Raw genomic sequence first — 23968 nt, 5'->3', positions numbered from 1 at the left:
TTCAGTGCCTTAAAAATTGAACGATAAGTTAAAGTGCTTAAAATTATTGGTTATTCGTTCAGACAAAATGGCTGTATCGGATATGAAACCGAAAGTATAGAAATGCTACATGACATACACTTAATATACACGCCGAGGCTTATGCTCTTTCTTATTTATGCTATCACGATTCGCACTGTTGACCACCCACTGGAGTTTCAACACTACTACTCCCTTTTTCAGACAGACGTATTGGCTTTAGTAGGCTCTTAGGTCTAACATTTAATGAAATCAGCTACTGATTTCCAAGGAATACCAAAGGAATGGAACTTCCCACAAATTCTCTAATGCCTTTGAAACTTACGCTTACGTTAACCTTTAAGAAGAACCATAATTGTGCTCTAAAATTTTAAAATAATATTAGGCTACCAGCATGCATTGCAAGTCTAATAATATGACCACTGAAACAAAATGATTGAATCCCTTTCAATCATTACACAGAATTTAAACAAAGATCAACATTAGTTGGAACCAATCAAATTTTTTCCAGCTCAAACGACGGTGGCCTTTCTTTTATGTCAAATAGAACAGGCCAAACAGATTGAGCAACTTATAAGAGAAAAACTAGCACAAACGTCACAAAATATCAACAATACCTTTTAGTATTTGGCTGTTTTTGGCGAATATTCCAAGAGTAGGAATAAGTGAAGGTGAAAAGGTGATGTCAAGTGGACAACTTCACCTAGATATATAGTTATTATTACGGTGTTTGTCGAAGTTCAAAAAAGTTTGAGAGAATAGTAGGATCAGTTTGTCAACCAAGAATCGCTCAAAGAATTTGCCAATCAAAATGGTTTGGACATGGATCAAGAGAGCAAAAGCAAACTGACATAATATGGACCTTTAAACATGGAGAACGCTAACATCAAATTCAGAGGAATACCCTTTCATTCAAGAGTTTTTGGTTAATAAAGAAATTACTCAGTGAGACCAAGTGATGCCATACAAAAAAGGCTTTCACTAAAAAACAGGAGTCAAAACACCACCAATCTTGCCTTTTTTTTCTTCTAAAGGACACCGAAAATGACGTACGAAACTGGCGTTTGCGGCTTTTACTCGCTACATAGCACTTTTCGAGAAATCCAAAGTTCAGATCCAAATTTGATAGACTCCCCGCCAAAAGGCGCCAAAAAGTCAGAAATACCGTCTAGCGAATTATAAACAGCTTATGATTGTATGAGAAAGGACCGTAAGTGCTTAATTTAAAACATAAGCTTGAAGCCTCTAAAGCAATTCCGAACTAAAAAAAAAAACAAATCATAGTTCATACAGTTCAGCTTACCCAGATGAATCGCTTAGTCAAACATTGGCAATACTAGCCCTTGCACATGGTAAGAAAAATATATTTTGAACATTCTTTGGCAAGTTTTGAGTATATTTAGCTGAAAAGGCTATTCCAATGACCATACAGTGCTGTACCTTATTTTATTCCAACTATAGTAGATATAATGTGTGATAATAAATTGAAACTATCTTACCTTAAAGTTTGCATCTAGACGAGAGTCTAACTCAATACATCCGGCTTGACTGAACCTAATTATTTCTCCAAGAAGATCGAAACTGCTCTGTGCCACTTCCCGTGGTAAACCATTTGAATCACTTGGGTCTTCTAGTAAAAGGTAAATGGATAAATAACATAATTTTATAAACATACATTAGTGAAACATCAAAAACAAGAAGAACAATAGGGAATTCTTTTCTTAAGACAGTGGAAATCTAATTCGAATGAATATTTCGGCCCTATGTCCAAGAGCCTCCTCAGCAAAACAAATATATAAAAAAAGAACAACTTACAACATACTAACTAAGTCCTGGTTGATTTTCGCTTAAGTAAGGATGCTGGAAATGTTTTAAAAAAATTTTATTTCAGTTTTATTGGTCGTATGTTGTAAGTCTTTCTTCTTTTTCTATATTACGTTTTGCTGAGGACAGTCCTTGGACACAGGGCCGAAATATTCATTTTAATTAGACTTCCACTTTCTTACGAAATAAATTCTTTGTTGTTCTTCTTGTTTTTGATATTTGTGATGAAAAGGCAGTGTGATCTTTATCGTTATTTACATACATTTTCGAGGTACTGGGTGGGCAAAAAGTCTCCAGACAAGGAACTACTCTTGCATGGTATTAAAGCCTTCAGTCCGCGTTTAAGATTTACAGAAGCAAATAAATATTAGCATTCTGAGGAATATTTTTGATCTTTTCCTAACATCTTAATAAGCGAAAAATCTATCAAGAATGCCAGTTGAAAGTAAATAATGGTCCGTTTTGGTGCCTAGTAAGCAAAGCACAAGGTGGTATTTAACATTAGGTAGTAAATAAAGACAATCCCTAAGCGAATACAACCAGAGGATAAAATTCGCTATAGAGATCTTCTTCCTCGTTTTTTAATTTATATTTTCTTTAAAGTACAAAGTAACACCTTTATCCATAGTAATACGGATAGGGAATAATTAATTAACTCAATTTACTTTTGGCATGACCTTTATCAGTTTTAAAGATCCATTTTAACTGAAAATATAAATGTAGTTCCGCAAAATATAAGATAAAATGTAAAATAATACAACAGGAGGTCACTAGTACATATCATACGCGAAATTGAAATGAGCGTCTGAAAATTCAGGCGAACAATTACTGAAAATGTAATAATAAAATCAGAAAATAAAATTTTCCGACGAAGATACTGAGTATTGATGGTAAATATCCTCAGTAATGGGTACCTTTTACCATTCCAAGTCTTTCACTATGACACACCTAAAAGGTGCAAGAGGTGTTTTCCTACCCACTTCGGTATGGAAAAAGGTCGCATGTGCAAACACCTGAAATTGCAGAATAGTCTAGAAGTTTTGTTTTGTTTTTGAATTTAACTTGAATATACTAAACAGAACTTCAACTTCTCTAGTTTACGAAAATTTAACTTAGTCATAAAACATGGACAGCCTCCAAATCTTTGCACCATAGCAATTGTCATGACAAAACTACCAATAAGGAAAGAACATGAATTATATGCTTCATATTTGGGCATAGGATAGCAATTGAAACATAGAAGAGGCCCCAGCACCTCATTTATTGAAAGGGGGAACTCGAAAATTTCTAGTGGTTTTCCTTGTAATATATTAAAATATTTTGAGGCTAATTATATCATGAAGAATGGTTCCTCTCGATTCTTTCGAAAATACTACGCCCCTCCCTTATCCCGAGATTGGTTCATAGGAAGACCTGCCATTCTAGTTTTTTTTTTCTGGGGGGGGGGGGGTTCTATAACAAACTCTGTATGCTCTTTTTTTCCTTTTCTTTTTTTACAAAATATATGTTCAATAATCAATCGTTGTTTTTCAGTATCTTCAAGATAAACGTCTATATAATTAGCATACACAGAAAAAAACATGTAGCTACTTTGTTTAACTAAATTTTAAATAAACATATATGAAAAAATATTTTAAATATTCAGCTTTATGCTTTCGTGCTGAATGAAATGAATGGAACTAGATTTTGATTATTAAGAAATACACTAGCACAACCATACTTTACGAAGTCTTTATAAAATTAAGACAACAAATACATATATACATATATTAAATCATTGTGAATTATTATAAATTTTCACAAAATAAGGGACGAACGGAGTTTTGATACCGGTTTGTCCTGGATTTCACGGGATCTAATTTCGGTTTGACCTCGTTCGGGAATTCACATCAGCATCTGGGGATGAGATTTGGCAGTGCTGAGGTGAGGCGCGCAACGTTTTCCCGAAAGATATTGTTAATTCTTAAAAAGTCAGCTTTAGATCTAATTCTGTTTCATAAGAAAATTTACTTCCGAAAAATGGCGATGACAATTCCAGATTACCTGACTTTGCACATCTGTCTCAATAAACAAATCCGAAAAAATGAATAAGAATGGTCATGAAACAAAATATTAACACGCTGAAAAGGTTATCGGTCTCGTCTAAAAGAACTCAGGGCAGGGGACGTTGTGAACTTCCAACTAATCCTTGAGGTACTTTTTAAAACGACTGATAATGCATGTCATGAAAAACAGCCTTAGTTTTCAATCAGAATCAATCTTTTTCTCTATTCCCAACGAAATATCCTACTGAAACATACCAGAAAGAAAAGAAGATGATTTTTTTTCAATACCATCATTCAGTGATATTTCGCTTATGATGCAAATTAGCTTTTAATTCTGTCTACTTTTCTTGCCACTCGACTAGCAAGGATCCTAACTAAAACACAAATAGCCCACATACGCACAGGGAGCCGTTAGATGCACAGGGAGTCCGTAAATCTTGTCAAACAGCCCTGAATACAGGTTCTCTCAAAATAATCGACAATCAAAAATAATAAAACGTACCATAGCCACGATTATTTTCAGAAGAATTTTCACCTTCAACAATGACTTTCGTAATGTGCTGAAGGAGGCCACGCCTGATGACAAACAACTGATCTGCTGGTGTACACGATCCACGTAGCCAGCTTTCAATAGCACGGCAAAGCCAAAATCTAAAAATGAAGAATAAATGCTGAAAGCTATTCATGCACACTATTTTTATTTTTACACTATATACTTTAGAGGGAGATGGGGCAAAATACAAAAAAGTGACTTTTTGGCTATAATTATTTTGAACAGCGGGAGACGGTGGGCTCAGGACCATTAGTTTCGTATTCTAGTTTTCAATACTTAGAAGCTAAATTTACGTCTCAAATTTTTCGCTCTGCAAGGATTTTAACCTAATTTAACCTAAAATAGTCGATTTGTGGCAAAAAAAATTAAGACGTTTTCACAAAATGGCCCTATATTGTGATTTCATCTCTATTGGTGCTTAAACATACACATTTTGCTATTCATGCACAGTATTTTTATTTTTACACTATATACTTTAGAGGGAGGTGAGGCAAAATACAAAAAGTGACTTTTTGGCTATAATTATTTTGAAAAGAGGGAGAGGGTGGGCTCAGGACCATTAGTTTCGAATTCGAGTTTTCAATACTTAGAAGCTAAATTTATATTTCAAGTTGTTCGCTCCGCATGGATTTTAACCTAACTTAACCTAAAATAGTCGATTTGCGGCGAAAAAAAATTAAAGACGTTTTCACGAAACGGCCCAATATTGTGATTTCATCTCTATTGGTACTTAAACACACACATTTTGCTATTCATGCACAGTATTTTTCCAGTCAGTCTCTTCATTCATATAAATTGGTTCACCATTTTCTCGTTATTATACTTTGAGCACACCATTATCGGTATATTTACCAACCCTCCACTATTCATCGGTATATTTACCAACCCTCCACTATTCAGTGGTATATTTACCAACCCTTCACTATTCATTAAACTGTCAACTTCCTGCAACTTTATTCTGGTTATATATTATATTCCAGACAATCTTAATAATGCTTGGTTGTTATAAATAATGACCCATAAAAATCGGGCAATCTAACAGTTTTCTATAGGTCGGGGGACAATCTAGGATTATTTACTACGTTGCCTGGTTATTATAAATACTGCTATCATTTCTTTGTGACACTTTAATTAATTTACAGCGCAGCCCAGTTACAGTCAACGTATCGGGTAGACATTATCACCTATTGACAGTTAGATAAAACATGATTCAAAACATGGAATTCTAATCAACTTTATGCTAGGAACTTAAATGAATGAAAAATTTATTTATGATGAAAAAATCCCTCAGAGATTTCACTTAAAGGAAGAGCAGGCATGTCATCCAAGAAGATGTGGCGTGTTTAGTCGATGTGGTAGTAAACCTGACAAGTAACCTTATTATATGAACAGAATTTCTTAAATTGCCCCCTCGAATTCAAATATTATTCAGAACGTCTGGAAAACGTAATAGTTTCAGTGTAAATCATTACTTTTTAACATTCCATCGGGTAATTTACAAATGGACTGGACATTATAGATAACACCCACTTATTTACACAGAATGTTACACACACATATATGCTTTTTTTTACTAGAAATGATAATTCAATTTGTTACAGCTTGTGATGGTAATTTTCAAATAAAGCATCATATTTCTTTTATCGTATGCAATCATCTGGAGTATATACTGACCTAAATACCGATTCAACGGGTTCATCTCGCAAGACTCCAATGATTTTTGAGAGGAGTCCATGTCCTTCGCCACACAGGCTTGATTCCTCTAGACTGCTATAATCTGGCTTGGTAACCCCTTCGCCAAATTCCTCAGGATCAAACTCTTCCGAAAGCATGCAGATTTCTCGCCATTCAGGATTAGAGAGCAGAGTTAGTTTATGTGCACTGTGATAACAGTAATTGTGAACCAAGCGGAGAAACTGTATCTTCAATATGACTTCCTAATGAAAATAAATAAGAACTATTATCTACGCTACAACAACTGGTCGATACCTAAAAATCAAATTTTGCGTACTGACATCAGTATTTTACCGTTTCTCTTTCTCTCACTAATACTGAACACAATGTCCAATTTCCAGAGAATCAAATTTTAATATTCTCCATACAATAAAATTGGAACACCAAATGCTTATCTAGTGTTATTTTGACTCACAAATTACTCAATTTTAATTAGTTATGTAACAGCGTTAAAAAAAATTATTTCTTTTTTAATCTCAGACATAAGAAAGATGGCAGAGTGATATTTGGAAGAAAATACCGTAGCCTATAAATAGCAACAAATTTACGACATTAGTAGGCTGCTCTGTGGACTCAGTAAAATTTGGGTGCCTAATAGGAACTGTTTTAGAGTCCTTAGCTTCTCAATTACCAAGGTCCCTCGTAAAGCTATTAAACCGAAAGTGGGACCATAATTATAGTCAACTACTTCTTATAGTTCTATATATTCCACTAGGTCTATGGATAGGTGCTCCCCATTCTGCCAATTGGCAGTACTTTGTCAGGTTGTGCAAAAGGATAAAATTTCAAATCTTCTTTGGAGCGAGGTGAACAAGGATTTTTATTTAAAAAGATGGGGCACCTAATATAATCAGCAATCAGTCCAAATTCATATTTTAATACTTTTCACCCTTTCCAAAAACGTCATAAGCGTGTAGAGATCTAAAGATATAACCTCTTTCCCAGGTATGCTTTCTGTTTACCGAGACTTAAGCTTCGAATGATATTTTTAACTTTTGTATTTAAATCTTTGAATCTGAGGTGTAAAACAGATACAGCAGTAAAAGAGAAAAAGAGTATATATTGAGGCAGATGTGAAGGAAAACAAATGAGGGAAAAATCTCACCGGACTGCAATTGCACCTCGATATGTGCCCGGCAGCATGGCCTTGATCTTGTTTCCTCCACACAAGCTGATCAAACAGGTCATTAAGTTTTGGTGCCAATTTAAGTCCTGACAATTTTTCTTGGGCTGCCATTCGATGTGATCCTGCTATTAATAGGCTTAGCATATAGATCGAGTCAACGCGCTTAGTTAGGGGATTAGAAACAGAGTCGGCCGACACTGGGGAGTCTACATCCATGGGCTCAGCAGCTTCTATAAAATAAAAATCAATCTAAAATAAAAGCTTTTCAAGAGCATCAAATCCATCACTTTTTATGGTTTTCTTGTCATTGAAGTTCAAATCGGTCTTAACAGCAAAATTGACTAAGTTCGTTTTAACATGTATTTTATTAGGTTCTCCATTTCCAAGCACATTTAGAAGTACAGATAAATTCGGGATTTCTTTTCCCTTTTTTTGTATATTAAAACCAGTAATTGATTTTCTTTTAAATCTGTGGACAGCTCTTTTAAATCTTTTAAAACTTGTGGACGGCTCAGTTATCAAAAAGATATTTCAAATGCAATGAGGCTAGAAAAGTCGTCTAGTGCTTTAATTCTCTTTATCTATTTCTAATAACGGTAAGCTTTATGGTGTCGCGTAGTAACAAAAAAAAATCTAATTCATATTACTAAGTACAAACTCAAGCACACAATTCTAGACTGAAAATTATTAAAATAGATTGTCAATGTAATTCAACTCATAAAAATACCACTCATTAGCCGATAACAACACAATAAACTTAGGTTAATTCAACCTGGAAAACAACAGAAAAAACAGTCTCAGAGAAAATCACAGTAACATATATTCAGGTTAATAGTGGATGAGAGTATATACTTAGTTTCTCAAAGTATATACAGTGTATATTATCTAAAATTGCTCAAAATGCAGAGATTTTGAGAAAGTTGAAATGTTTTTTTTTCCAGTCAATATACTTAGATTTATATATTTTTCTATTGATCATAATTTTTTTGATTTATTGTTGTTCCGTGTGGTCATCTACTTTTCAAACACATTTGAAGTCATTACATGCTCTCCAAATTCTGGCGATTCGCGTTCATATTAATTGTGATAACCCTGTGTCAGTAAGAGATAGTTTAAAAAAAAAATATTTTATTAGTTCCAGGTCTTTTTAATTTTTATAAAGCTATTTTTATGCTTGATATGTTGCACAAAAATATATATATGTTTATATATATATATTTTTTGGTTATATTTTATATTTTTTTTTAGAGAGATATATATATATTAGACAAATATTAGTATATATATAAAAATATATAAAACAAAATACTTTATTATATATATATTTTTCTATATATATATTCCTTATTATATATATAAATGATATGATATTTTTTTATATAAATTATTTTTATATTATAATATATATATTTTTTTTCTTCTCTATATATTTATATATCTATAACTATTGATTACTGTTGTTATAATAGATTAGTATAGTACAGGGTCTCAAGTGGTGATTTTTTTGCTTATTTCTTTGGGGTTTTTTTGTTTTATGGGAATCCATTGATGAGTAATTTGTTTTGTAGTTTCGCGAATGGCCGCGCAAGCCATAAGACTTTTTGGCAATTTTTCTTTTATTTTTGTTTTGTTTTTTAAATAAATTCTCTTTCTCACAAAAAAAGGTTTTATGTAAGCAGCAACTCCATTTCCAGGCGAAGTTCATTAGCAGTAAAAAATTCTACAGAATTATACTAAGGATTATTAATTAACAAACCCAATTGTTTACCACAGAGCCTACATTACCATTGTTAGTTACACCCATTATTTGTTCAATATTTTAATTGTTAAGTTTTCAGCCAACTCAGTACCGTTGACTAGATGAACACGAGTGTGTCTCCATGTTTTTTCTTCTGGAACTGAGAAACGAAAGGTCCTAGTAACTCGAGAGGAGAATGATCTGATTGGAAACTGATGGTTCATGTGCCCCTTTTAATGGTAGGAAGTTACCAGAGGGCAGCGATTCTCCCATCCATAACCTGTTTCCCCGGACACCACCGTGGCATTGGATCAAAATTTCGAGACAGTCATTCCACTCAGAACGACTGAAAGATAAAAAAACGTGTTTCCAGGGTACGGCATACCCTACCTCCAGCCAAAAGACAAGGTCCCCGAATCATACATCCGGTATAAATTAAACTTAATATGATCATAACTTAAAAAAGAAAACAAGTTAAGCTTAAACACAACAGAAATTGACATAAGTAAGTTGGCCTAAAACTAGCAAAAGGGTTTAGTGGCGTTTTTCCGATTTACTAAGAAGACAATTTGAAATGTGCAATATAGCATATTTGACTAATATTATTCAGAAACTAGAGGAATTATTTTCTTTTTTGCGGATCTTTCTCGTTTTATACACTATCGTGGATACAGGTCAACCATTGGTTTTCTCGGTACCCCTCTTGGTTCCCTTGAGTTTTTTCTTTATTGCTAACTTGTCAGCATTTTATTAACTGCGTATATACACAACATAACGATTTCAGTCACACGCAAGAAGGAGAGGGATAGCCAAGTCCTTGGCTTGAGTGCTATTTAATTTAGCAAAGTTTTTTCCTCACTTATACAAACCTGTAGAATAAAAAAAAATCACAATTTCATACCATCTATTTTCTTTACTTAGCTTAATTTCTTATGAACAATTCAAAGCACTTGCAGGCTTATATTTATCAATCTAACCTTTTGAACTAAATTCATTCTCAGCATTTTACTGTATAACGTAGGGTTTGTGCCATTTTTAGATGAGTTTTCAGGGTCCTGAGTATGGACACAGGTCCTACAAGTAGGGTAGTGTCAGCCTAAAAAAGTAGACAACTAACATAAGCCTTTTCAGATTTATCCACGAAGATTCTTGGAAACACTCTTAGAAAAGTCACTTTATTCTCCCACCTCTCCATGCATTTAAACATGCCGGCGATGACTAAAAATTATCACCTTTTCTTCATGGGTATGCTCCCTCAGCAGTAGAACCTAAGCAATTTTTCTAAAGAGAGAGGTACCAAAAGTTCAAGAAGGTAAAAATCGCTTTTATACAACTATTGATCTTTTTTCCACAAGGGGAGGAAAAGGGGGATGTTTGAACTATAATAAAAGGAAAAAACCTCATCCATTCCCAATCCTCTCCGAAATTTCTTCCGCACCAGTTACTGATACATTTATATATTTTTCGGAGTCCCCGACTATCATCTGAGTTGAATTCGTTTTTTTTTTGGGGGGGGGGGCTCCGCGAAATAAAACAGAAAAATTGACTAATAATAAAATACAGATGCAAAACTTACCAAGATTTAAAGCACTAAGATGAGGCATTGTATTTAAACCTTCTGTGACAACAGCATCAATAAAATTTATCCAATTATCTGTTTCCGAGCGAGCAGTGGGGTAACGTGGCTGAACTAAAAATATCAAGAATAAAACAATATCAACTATCATTCAATTTTGAATATACAAAGTCTAAAAATAATATCATAATATCAGTAGATGAATCAAAACAATTAGTTTATTATACTGATTCCACATATATAAGATTCATCTAGTTTAGTGTTACCCATCAGATGTTAAGAGCCTAAGGAAATGTACCTGATGTTTGGAATAGGGGAAAACACTCCCTAAAATTCAAGGAATCTTAAGTTTCAGTTTCAATTTTCAAGACAATCAGAAGTTTCAAGCTCCTATATACAAAAAATGACAAATAAAAAAAAAATCTTAGTGTATCCAGACTTTAAATACCATTATAACAGAATTGAATTTTGATTTTTTAACTCAGGCTATTAGATCGTTGCGACAAAACGACTCCTGCATTATTACCATAAATTCTGAAAATTACGTACACCTTACTTGAACTGTTTTCAAAACTAGAACAAAAATACTATGATTCAACCCGGTTTTGTAGTAACATTTAAGTTAGTTACGGGCAATTTTTTTTAGATTCGTGACAATAATACAGCCAGTATAGGTGACTATTATCTTACGTAAGGTAAATTTAAAATATGTGGCCTAAAAAAGGTCTCCTTCCTATCTTTTAGAGTCAACGCAATAGCGTTTGATCCAGTATTTTTCGGATACTACTTATATAATGGATGGTTTTTCGCTCCTTAGTCCCCATGGCACTGGACAACTTTTAGAGACCACAATTTGACTCAAAATAGTCGAAGTATCTCACAAATGTCCCTCTGAGGGGGGTGGGCATAGCCTAAGTAGCCCCGAGAGCAAGAACCTCACTTTTCAAATATATTTTAGTAGAAAAAGGTGAGCCCGCTGAAACTCGTTCAAACTCGAATCATTTATATATTATATAAATATTTATAAGGTGTATGATGTTTATAATGTTTAATGTTTATAATGTGTATGAGCAATAAACAACAAAAATCTTAGCTTGGTGCTAAATAAGACCCAAGTTCCGATTCAGTAAGGAATGATCTAAGTCAGAATTGCAGAATTTTGGCGATACGGTGCAAAAACAGACTGGTTAGTTACTCAGTGCAAAAACATGCATATTGAAGCTAGGAAATGGCTAGGTACACAAACGAGCCAAGTCCCGAGCCAATGCAAAAAGAAACTAACTTCTGAAACAATATAAAACTAGCTAAGTCCTAATTCTGCGCAAACACGAGTCAATTCCTAAATTCGGTGCTGAAAGGAGATAAGCTCTGATTCAGTTGAAAAATGGCCGAGTCTTAGATGTACTCGGTATTCTCCGATTGTTACCTCTTAACCAGAAAGAAAGGCGGACAAAACCTTTCTTGAATCGTACACATCTAATGACTTTTAGAATAAAATCAACTTATTATATCTTCTTCACCCAGAATTTGTATAAATTGTGTACAACATTCACGTATATCCAATCTAAAATTTGGTTGAAGCAAAAAGTGTAGAATTAGAAACGATTTTCATTTGCAAAACAGAAATTATCTGTCTACATATTGAAAAAAAACAGATTTATTAAAAGTTAATCTATATTTTTTCAAGAAGAACCAGTCTTGGAACTCTGCGAAGCTGTCTACATTGCAAATTTTAGCCAAATCATTCTTTGGTAGTTATAATGGATAATGAAAAATTTTGATAAATAAATCCATCGAAGCGTTACAACTGTTCTACTTTATTCCCGCTCAAATTTCCCACAAAAAGTAAGAGACAAGCCTAAAGAAGGTCATACAACAACATTTAGGGGGGGAGACAACATCTACCACAAGTGGAAGATTTTAGCCTTCTTAGCGAATATTTACCATTCAGAAAAATGCACAGAGCGCAACTTACTCAGCATTACTACTAAAACAATTGACGACACATGTGATGATTAGGAAGGGGAGAGGATGCAGCAAAAGAATTTTTACTCTTAGATTAATAGTTGAGAAGTGCCTATGCCATAAAACACCTTTAGTCTTCAGTTTTATAGGTTATGAGTAAGCCTTCGATTCATTTGATAGAAGAGTTTTAGCGAAGGTCCTATGCTTGTATGGTATACCAGACGAACATATTAAGAGAGTAAAGCAGGGTTGTGTTAGCGATCATTTTGACAGACTTTGTCTTAAGTACATCAAATGCAATTACAGAACACGGAATCAAATAGGGAAGTAAAACTCTCGTGGACTTAGATTAAGCTGATGATTTAAGTATCCTAGATGAAGGTGTTAGAAAAATGAATGAACTTTTAGAGGTTTCCAGGTGTAAATTCAAGGTACGAGAATAGGTTTGAAATTTAATGTTAAAAAGACTATGTCGCAAAGGCTAGGAATAAGTGATGATGAAAAGGTGATGATGTGTAATGAGAAGATGGACCAAGTGGACAGCTTCACTTACCTAGATATTATTAGTAAAGACAGTGGGTACATCAAAGATGTTAAAAGCGGAATAACCAAAGCACAGGGTGTTTTTTCACAGTTTAAATTTTTTGGAAGAATAGGAAGATGAGTCTGTGAACCAACATTAGAATATTGGAGGCTACAGTGATGACAGTGGTGAAGTATTGTCTGAACGATGGGCGCTCCGAAAAACGGAGGATTTGCTAGATATTTTTGGAGAAATTGACTACGGATGGTTTTGTGAACCCGACTGACTGACCGTATCTCAAAGAGTAGGCTGTATGAAAAGTGTGGTTCAATTCCGCTTTCTAGGGCTATAATGAGAGAAAGGCTGAGATGGTTAAGGCATGTCTTGCGGATGAAGAATGACAGATTGCCAAAGATTATCGCCTTTGGCTAGCCGTCTAAGCCCAAACGAAAAGTAGGTCGTCCCCGGTTAAGTAGGATGTCTTAAGGAAATATTTAAGAAAAAAAATGGGAACTTGTAAATTGGTATGGAGGAGCATGCGTAGCTGTGTTAGCCTCTGGCAACTTGGTACTGCAAGGAGTTGTTAGTAGTAGTATATCGCAAGCAAATAATATTTACTTGGAACTAAAGCTCACTTTTTAATCATATCGAACTCTCTGTCTTAAAATGTGGGCTATGCATGCCTATGATTGTCCCACTGAAAATAAGAGTTATAAACATACATTCAATCTGGGGCAAGCGTAACTGACTAGCTATAACCCATTTAAACCATTACAAGAATTAGCCTTTTACAGAGGTAAAATCATAATAAAGAACTTTGAAAAACTAAAACACTGCAAAAAATAGACGGAGATGAAAATAAATCAGAAATTAGCCAAAAAATCTGATTATGATCTTTTAGTCACTAATCAACCAAAAAAAAGTTACATTCCGTTGACCACTGATCGAATCAAAGTTATAAGTACAGTAGCAGCAACAATTTATGGTTTTATTTCTATGTAATTCTCTAATTACCAATTAAAATTCTGACCATATCAAAATGTACAACATACAGACTTGTAAAGAGTATGAAGCAAATGACGATATGGTACCTCGCTTAAGTCTAAATTTTGAGTCTCTTGAAAATTGTGCTCTTTCTAAACACATTCTGCTGAAGAGGGGAATAACTCAAAGACTACAGAAGAAAATTAACTTAACTCAGGAAAAAATCTTCAAGCAGAAAAAAAATCCTCTTAAGACAATTGCAAGAAACACGATTTGAAAATATGTTCTTAAATTATATATCTGTGTCTCTGTGATTACCGCTGAAACCCAACACGCAGATCGTAATATAAAAACAATTCGCCAGAGAATTTCTGCAGACATCAAGGTGTCACACTGATCTTCTCATAACGAATTAATTTTGTACTTTCACTCACTTTTTTTCTAACATTTCCATTAGTCCAATATTTCCGGAGCTGGTGAGATTTCTAAACTGAATGAAACCGATAAAAAAAGTTTTTTTTTAACTCGTTTTTTTTCCTAGATTGAAATTAGTCCAATATTCCTGGAGATATTGCGATTTCTAAACTGACAGAAATTGATAAACAAAAAAGTCCTTTAATATAAACATTTTTAATGAGTCCTGAAATAAATATTTGGTTACGATGGTGCATTCCGAAAGTCTTTTTAACTCGCAATTTTTTCTCCCCAACATCGAAATTAGTCCAATTTTTCTGGGGCTGATATTTCTATACTGACTGAAATTGATGAACAAAAAAGTCTTCAAACAGCTTTTTTTCCAACACTGAAATTGGTCCAATATTTCTGGAGCTGATGGGATCCTTAAACTGACTGAAATTGATAAACAATAAAAGTACTTTTATACAAATGTTTTATATAATATTTTTTAATAAAAGTCCTAAAATAAATATTTGGTTACATTGATGGATTCCAAAAAGAGCAATGAAGAGATGATAAATTAAAACGATATAAATTAGATAAAAGGAAGAAATATTACATACGTGGCAGTTTACAGGCAGCATGTAAAATTTTTTCGACGACACTTGACGTGTTCAGAAGAATATCCCTGTTTTTAACTTGAGTCGGATTCTCTTCCTTCTCTCCACTTGATTTCTTCTGACGATATTGTGCCACGACTAAAAAAAAAATTACAAAATAGTTACAATTGATAGTCATAATGGGTATCATAGTGGCCTATTGGCTTTAAAACTAATGACCTTAGATGATAAATGACCTGTTCAAAGGCTAAATTGGTTACATCACTTTACGAATATTTTGATTTAGGTTTTGACTTACTAGATACTAGACTTAGCTCAAAAAGAAATACGAGTTACTTCTTTTCTATTTGGGCTATTTTATCGATTAATATAATATTTTTGAATTTAGATTTTTTTTTACTTTATTAAGGTATCTTAGCATCTATTTAAAAAAATATATTATACTTATATTTTGCGAGTGGCCAACTTTGAAAATTGTTGCGCAAAGGTAAGAATGATTAGAGATTTGGGTTGCATACTCAAATTTCGTAAAAAAGAAATTCCAATTCAATATTTTACTTCTTATGCAAAAAAGTAAAAAAAAGATTACAATTATTCCTACAGATAGCACACAATGTAAGTGAGTAAATTAAACAGCAAATTATAATTAAATCAAAAATAGCGTTTATCTAAAAGTATTTAGGGAAATATAAACGTTTTTCTGCACAGATTATTCATAGTAAAATCTGAAGTGTTGAAGTCAAACCGAAACTACACGGCGATTAAAAACTACTCTGAATAAACGAAATGGTGGATATTAAATCTTTTAAAATATTAGAACCAAAATGAATTGTCACAAACATATTTGGTTTTAAGAAATTGCTAGTTATTCTGTTCCTAAAAACTTGATTGGTATTTTGATACTTTTTTTTAATGATTTGATAAGAAAAAAACAGTTAAAGATTCTAGCTTACTTTTTAGGGATGGGGCTTATGCTTAAAGACGGGAAAAACAGTAAGTATCCTTTTAAAGCAATCATGTGTCCTTTGAAATCGATGATTGCAAATTTTTTTTTAGCTTTTTTGTCATTTTTTTCTGGAAATTTAATCAATATTTAGAGATATATATGGCACTCCAGTGTTATGGGGTTTGAAGGGGATAACAAGCCACCACTTCTTTGTGTTAATTTCTATTTGTTTTAAGTTTCGCTATATGATTATTTCTCATCCATTCAGATTTTAATATCACTCATTACTTTTTAAATAGTGTGCAATAAGGTAGATATGAATGCTCCCCAAAAAGATACTTTTTTTAACTTTTTATTTGCATTGCAAAATTTTATTGTGTAAAATAAAATGAACTGCATCATCCAGAAGGTTTATAAAATTATTACGCCTCCCTTTGAGTTTATTTGGATTAACAGAGAATATAAATATAAGTTTCATGAAAGCCCAATGCATATCTTGAAGATATTAAGGTGTATAACATGGTGTAATATTAAATATATACAAATTAGCAGCATTTTCCCTTTAAACTACAAAATGTCAATCTGCTTCATTGGAATTTAATTTAGACCCAAACTTAAAAAAGGAAAAGGTAGGACAACTACTTAAAGCTAAATATATCTATAGGGCTAAATTTAGCTTGAAATGATTTACCTCTTAATTCTACTTTAGAAATAGGAAAAACAGGGGAAAAGCTTACGTGTGGCACGTGCTTCTGAGTCTTCAAGATCGGACACGGATACGGCAAGGACTCTGCATAAACTTGCCAGCTTATCTTCATCTATCCTGCTAAGCTGAGCTCTAATATTTGCTACAATAAAAAAAAAGTCTGAATTAAACGTTTGGCTTATTAAATAAGCAAGGATGTTCTCTATTATTAAATCCTCTCAACCCAATTGATTTTTTAATAGGACTTGAAATTTTGTATATTTCGTACCCGGAAAAATGGTTACACCTTTCAACAAAGTCGCTAAAATCACTAATTAATTTCGCTTTTAATTTCTTCATGATAAATTGGCACACTTATATATAGCCTCTTCTGTAAATCCAGGGCGGCTATTAGTTTATTGCATCTCAATATCAAATTTCCTCCTGCATTTATACACATGGACCACCAGCGACCAAGTACTCAGATTCCTTCCTTTGGCCGCTTCCAATCTGGGACAAGCTTTCGTTCAATCTCATCCTACAACAGTTTTCTCGGTGATAGTTACCTTCTTCCCCAGAACTATTGGATGTATCTCTGCACCCATTATACAACTTCCACCCTCAAACTTCCCTTTAGTTTGACTGCCTCAAAAACAGTGTGAAGAACGACATTTAATTCAGGTGATGTTAAATTTTTTGTTTGTCTAAACGGCAGGTCTAAGACCCAAGTCTTATGCAGCGTTCTGAAACCTGACAAAAAGCTATCGAGCAAAGCAAGAAATAAGTCATAGAACAAGATTTTTCTTCACATAAACAAATACACTTTTTGAAATACAGGACATAGGCAGTCATGACTTTTCCGTCAACCCAAACACCAGCTACGGGAAAAGTTCCAAAGCTGCCAGTAGCAGAGCGTATTTTTACATTTAAAAGGGTATTTTCAGACAGAATCTGCAAACGAATTCGAAAAATGCCAAGTAGCATTGCTAAGTTGCTACCCCAGTTTTTGCACGACGGCCGACCACCCCATCCTCTGAGCACGCCCCTAGCATATGCGTCTCTAGAAAAATTTGAAGGAAACTGAAGGATTTTTTTCGCTGGACAAAGTTTTGATGTATTCGAAGTTAAAGTTGACAGATAGTTTCCAGGCTATAAACCACTTATTAAACCCTTAAAAAAATCGTATTGTACTGTGAAGCAGCAATGAAGGCATGGATTTATTAATAGGGGAGGGGAATTATCAAAGTCAATAAACCCTACGCCACAATGTATAAGCCATACCCAACTTAGAAACGATCATACTAGCTATGTAAGACACACCTAAAGTGACTGCAGTAAACAGCTTCTTTAAGAAATTAACTACCAAAAACTAGTTTCCTGAAATACACTTTTCAGGCTTAAGAGGGCAGATGACTAGCTTTAAAAGAGAGAAGACATACATTATTTAGAACTGACTAAGAATTGCTACCAAAACGTGGAAACTCCATTAAAATGCTGTTAACTTGAAAACCAAGTTTGTTAGCATACGTCATTTTCACCCTTAATTAATAAATACAGATAAAATAGAGTTTGTTAGGTCCAATGATCAAGGAATATATTGAGGAAAAGAAGAAACGCTTCCTAAAAGGATAACTTGATATATAATGTGTAATGCCATTCCTGACTGTCAGAATTGTATCAACTTTCAAACCAAATATTTTTTTTCAATCCATACATAATTTCAATATTGTGCCTGTCGCTTCGTTGTTGATTTTTTTTTTTGGGGGGGGGTCAATGGCGTGTAGCTCAATAAGAGGCAAAGACAGAATTTTAAACTTTCCCGGTAAGGGAATCAAGAAAATAGAAAAGAAACGTTTCAATGAACTTTGTGAAACTATAATGCCATCTAGCATGTGGCGTTTCTCGTCACTGTTCAGTGCAACAAGTCAAAATTAATGCAACTGGAAAGATAAGTGTAGTATTGTCTGACCTCAGTTTCTAAAAAAAAAAAATACAATTATAAAGCTTAGAAAAATACCAAGCAACATTCGTACTATTTGGACAACATTTCATAAATCAAACGGAAAATATATGCTACCAGGTACTTCAGAATTCCACAAATTTCCAAACAATTGGAAAAAGTCATACATTATAGCGATATTTAAGAAATCATATCCTAATTCGTGTGATGATTTGAGACCAAGTTCGCTAAGCCCATGTATGGCGAAATTTAAAGACATTCATTTGAAGGCTACTGTTCAACGACATAGAACCACAATTAGACCCTTATCCATACAGATGCCTTCGTGGCTCCATCACCTCAGTATATCTCGTCAGTTTTTATGATGATATTCTATCCTGGTTAGAGAAGGGCAAATCCTTCGTTGATCTTACCATTACCGACTATAGAAAAGCCTTTGACTTGATCAGACACCTTGTTGCTCTTAAAAAAACTTAAGTGAAATTGGTGCCGAAACCGACTTCAGGATCCGGACAGGTCAGTTCGTTTCAAATTATATATACGTTTCAAATATATTTTTATAGGATTTACAGAGCCCAAATATAGGCCGAATATAGGATTTGGAAGTCTTCGAGATCAGATCTGTGGTAGATGGCGTGGGATGCCTGGTCACATACATTCGTTATTTCTCGAGTTTCTGTTTTCTTTTTCTTTTTTTTTACCTCAAATACAAACTGTACAAATAGTAAAAAACAGTAAAAAATCAGATACACATACTGTGCCAATGATTGACTGCTACAGATAAAATACCTGGAATCACTCTTGCTGCTTCTTGGGCATCAATTTCGATATGAGGTCAAGTTTTCTCTATGGAAGAGACTGCTCCATTCTCGCAGATTCCACTATCTGCTCTTTCTCACTTGTTCTAGACTTCAGAGCTCCTTCGAGCAAAGAAACAGCTAGGCCAATGTCTATGGAACTCTTGGACTCGGCAGCCTTCTTCATTCTGTCGGTCGCTTCTTGAAGTAGAGTATCTGCTACTGTTCTCTTTTCTTACTCTGATGTTTGAAGTTTTTCTTTTTGCTTTCCAGGTCTTCTATTTCTTTCTTTTTGTCATGGACCTCCTGCAACTTCCGCAGGTTGTCCTCTTCGAAAGCTGCTTTGCCCTCCTCGGATAGCTCTTCTTTTTTCTTTTATCCAGATATTGTTGATGCCGAGACCGTGCGGAATGTCCAAGATTCAACAGTTCTTTTGAAATAAAAACCGTTCTGGTTTTCCTCCATTAAGTCTCAACGTGTCATATACCATTAGTCTCGCATCCAGAACACGTTCAGACAATAACGCCTGGTCTTCACCGAGAATCCTACCAAAACACGAGAACCCACGCTCAACATCTGCAAGCAGATAGAAATTGGGTCTTAAACTGTTCATCTAAAAGAAGTCATAGGTATTCTCAGTCAATTTTTATTTAGATTCTGAGATGGATTTTTGCTGCCAAACTCTTTTTAATCCAGGTTTGATATCCGCCTCAAGAATTATTAAAATACTATTTTCTTGCAATTGCAAACTATTAGGCCTTTTGAAAAAGAAAAAAAAAACATGATCCATAAAAGAAAATAACGGTAATGACAAATTATACGATAATACTCACGTATTGACTCTAAGCTCAGTAAATCTTTTCTCGCCAAAAACATATGCTCAATGAGGTCGCATGCTGGAGAATAAAGCTCCTTGTGTGTAATCAACTCAAAACAGTAATCCAATACACGACCACTTTCAGCTAAATATCCTCCACATTGTGCATCCTAGAAAAAAAAATTGATTACGTCCAACTCGTCTCCATGAATCTGCTTTTTTAATTATCTTTTTTTAACAATCTCCTTTTTAAAAAGACCCTAGAATCCTAAAATAAAATAAAACATAATAACTTTAGATAATTTCATATGCAGAATTCCAAATATGTATTTGCTTTTCCTCTGAAAGGTAAGTTCGCTTGCAGTTTTTTTAAAATTATTCGCTTATAGTTCTTTCTGGAGTGTTGAACCTATGGACACTCTTGCTTGAGACTTCAAAAATTATCACAATTATGTGCATCGCATCTACCTTGATATGATGAAGTCATCATTTTCAAAATCTAATGGAATTACAAACCCTCCTCAACACTATCTGAAACAACAGCTCCTCAACACAATTAGATACTCATAATACTGACACTAATTTCGAAGGTCTAAGATTTTTTGAGCTGTGTCAAGAATTCCGTTATTGTGTTTTTCCGTGTTTGCATCTACCTTGATACGATGCAGTCATCCTTTTCAAAATCTAGTGGAATTTCAAAACCTCCTCAACTAAGTTTTTTTTGAGAATTCAGCAAGATAGCTATGTATAAATACAATTCATAATACAAATACTAATTTCGTATGTCTAAGAGTTGTTGAGCTGTGTCAAGAATTCCGTATTTGTTTATGTTTAAGAAACTTTTGATAGTGTTAATGATCCCAAACTACAGATTCTACTGAAGTTTGACTTGTTGCTTTAATCAATCTAATATTAATACAAACCAATACCCAAACCTACTGGGTATTTCGAATTATCAAATTGAAGCTTAAATTTACATTTCAACTTAAAATCAAAAAGTAAGCTTAACAATAGGAGGTTAGAATGTTTCATGTGCACATAATGATTGACGTAGCTAAGTAATACAATGCGGCTAATAACATTCTTTAGTTGTATGATTTTTGCATAACTACTTAAATTTTTTTCGTTTCACAACATTTCTGCAACAACAACAAAAAACACAAATGGAAAAGATCTATGGATTTTTGACCTCTGACCTAGTAAAATTAAAACAGTGGCACCCATTGGGAGGGTGGGCACTTCTTCACCAGCCCCCTAGATTCTGAAAAATACCTTTTTGGGTATTTACGTTGGAAAAAAAGAGGAGAAAAATTCCTCTCCTGATTTAGAAAGTTCACTTCCCCCCCCCCACCAAAAAAAGTTGTGATTTGAAAAACACTATCTTAAACCCACTTCGAAAAAATCTCGTCTAGCAGACAATTTTTAAAATCACTCGGTAAAATCTACGATAAAACAGAAAATAACGGCATGACCTAATAGTCTTCTAACACAGAAAATACTTGAATTGTCAAGGATATTCGCAAATCGAGGATATTAGCCTAAGAATATACCCAGAACACTACATTCAATGTTTACAAAATGATACTATATTAACACAATATGCTTTGTATATAGTATATTTAAAAATATTACATAATTTATTTAAATAATGGTTTTATATTTAAAATAAATATAGAGGCTACTATATTCAAATAGTGTTTTTATATTCTGAAACGAAACACTATATACTGATATACTATGTTTTAACAAAATAAAAATACTATATTAAAAACCACTGCATACTTATTTGTAACATCTACCCTATATTTACAAAACACTTTAGCTCACCGATCATTCACCTATCTCTATTATGTCCTCCTTTTTCGGCAAAAATTTAAGGAAAAAGAGTAAATACAAAAAAAAAGAACATATAATTACTTACAACAACACAAAGTCGTGTCAATGCTTCTAGAATTTTCTTCAATACGTGTACAGTAGATTCAAATTCTGAAATTAAGAAAAAATGTATGTATACTCTTTCCACACTGTATTTTATGGTAAGTAACATACAAACAAGGATGACGTGGAGAGAAGATAAACTTGACACAAAATTGTTGACAAGCATTTTTACAAGCATTTAAGGTTTTATTTTATTGATAGCCCCTTTATAACGAGCTTGATCAAACCAGTTCTTTTTTTTAAAGTCTGACTAATTATAATGAGCCAAACTGAGATAGAAAAAATCATGGGATAAATTATGCCTGAAATTTGATCAAACCTACATGACATGAACTTTTGAGTCTTATATGCTAATATTTTCCGTTGTAGATTTTAGTGAGTTTATTGAGCGTTGCCGAATTTTTATGGCACTTGGTATCTATCACTAGACCAATAGACGGTTAAATCGAAAAAATTAGAAAAAATGAGGTATTTTTAACTTACGAACAGGTGATCAGATCTTAATGAAAATTGATGTTTGGAAGGATATCGTGCCTCAGAACTCTTATATGAAATCTCGACCGGATCAGGTGACATTGGGGGGAGTTGGGAGGGGAAACGTAAAATCTTGGAAAACGCTTAGAGTGGAGGGATCGGGATGAAACTTGGTGGGAAAAATAATCACAAGTCCTAGATAAGTGATTGACATAACCGGAGCGGATCCGCTCTCATTGGGAGAGTTGAGGGGAGAGTTAATTCTGAAAAAATAGAAAAAATGAAGTATTTTTAAGTTGCGAAGGAGTGATCGGATCTTAATGAAATTTGATGTTTGGAAGGATATCATGTCTCAGAGCTCTTATTTTAAATCCCGACCGTATCAGGCGACATTGGGGAGAGTTGGGGGGGGGGGGGCTTAAATCTTGGAGAACGCTTGGAATGGACGTATCGGGATGAAACTTGGTAGGAAAAATAAGCTCAAGTCCTAGATACGTGATTGACATAGCTGAAACGAATCCGCTCTCTTTGGGGGAGTTGGGGGAAGAGTTAATTCTAAAAAATTTAAAAAATAGCTATTTTTAACTTACGAAGAAGTGATCAGATCTTAATGAAATTCCATATTTAGAAGGACCTCGTAACTCAGATCCCTTATTTTAAATCCCGACCGGATCCAGTGTCATTGGGGGGGGGGGGGGGAACTGGAAATCTTGGAAACGGTTATAGATGTAATAGATTCGTGATTGACGTAACCGGACTGGATCCGCTCTCTTTGGGGGAGTTAGGGGGTGGGGTTCAGTGCTTTGGCGAGTTTGGTGCTTCTGGACGTGCTAGGACGATGAAAATTGGTAGGCGTGTCAGGGAGCTGCACAAATTGACTTGATAAAGCCGTTTTCCCCGATTCGACCACCTGGGGGGCTGCTAGGGCTCATACCATATGAGCTCTTGGCTCTTCCGACCTCGTCACAAGTGCCATATAAGCTCTTAGCTTTTGTTCGACGGTGGATTTTGACAATTGAGTCGGTTTCAATAAGTTATACTGAATACAAGATACTACCGGAGAATGTAAAAACAGATGAGCAAATCCTTACATTTTTGATAGCCAAGGAATAAAACATTGACGGAAAGACACAAATCTGAAATAGAAAAAGAAGAAAATAAACCAAAATAAAAGTCAGGCAATAAATCAAATGGATTAAAGGGCTCAAATTAGAGCATACAAATCTGGTCGTGACTTATAAACGTTTTG

General features: G+C 34.0%; 1 protein-coding gene across 1 annotated transcript in view; it reads right to left on the bottom strand.

Annotated features, from left to right (window-relative positions):
- LOC136028090 (short transient receptor potential channel 4-associated protein-like) overlaps positions 1 to 23968 on the bottom strand; it is a 48106-nt gene that overhangs the window by 4537 nt on the left and 19601 nt on the right. The window contains 9 exon segments of the mRNA XM_065705708.1: positions 1518 to 1648; positions 4390 to 4538; positions 6115 to 6377; positions 7280 to 7530; positions 10615 to 10728; positions 15106 to 15240; positions 16786 to 16896; positions 20324 to 20477; positions 22229 to 22293. Of these exon segments, the coding sequence (XP_065561780.1) occupies positions 1518 to 1648; positions 4390 to 4538; positions 6115 to 6377; positions 7280 to 7530; positions 10615 to 10728; positions 15106 to 15240; positions 16786 to 16896; positions 20324 to 20477; positions 22229 to 22293 (1373 nt within the window).

The sequence above is a fragment of the Artemia franciscana genome, chromosome 6 (genome assembly GCF_032884065.1).
Source record: "Artemia franciscana chromosome 6, ASM3288406v1, whole genome shotgun sequence".
Taxonomy (NCBI): domain Eukaryota; kingdom Metazoa; phylum Arthropoda; class Branchiopoda; order Anostraca; family Artemiidae; genus Artemia; species Artemia franciscana.
The sequence above is the reverse complement of the archived record's forward strand: the minus strand, read 5'-3'. Positions and strand labels throughout refer to the sequence as shown.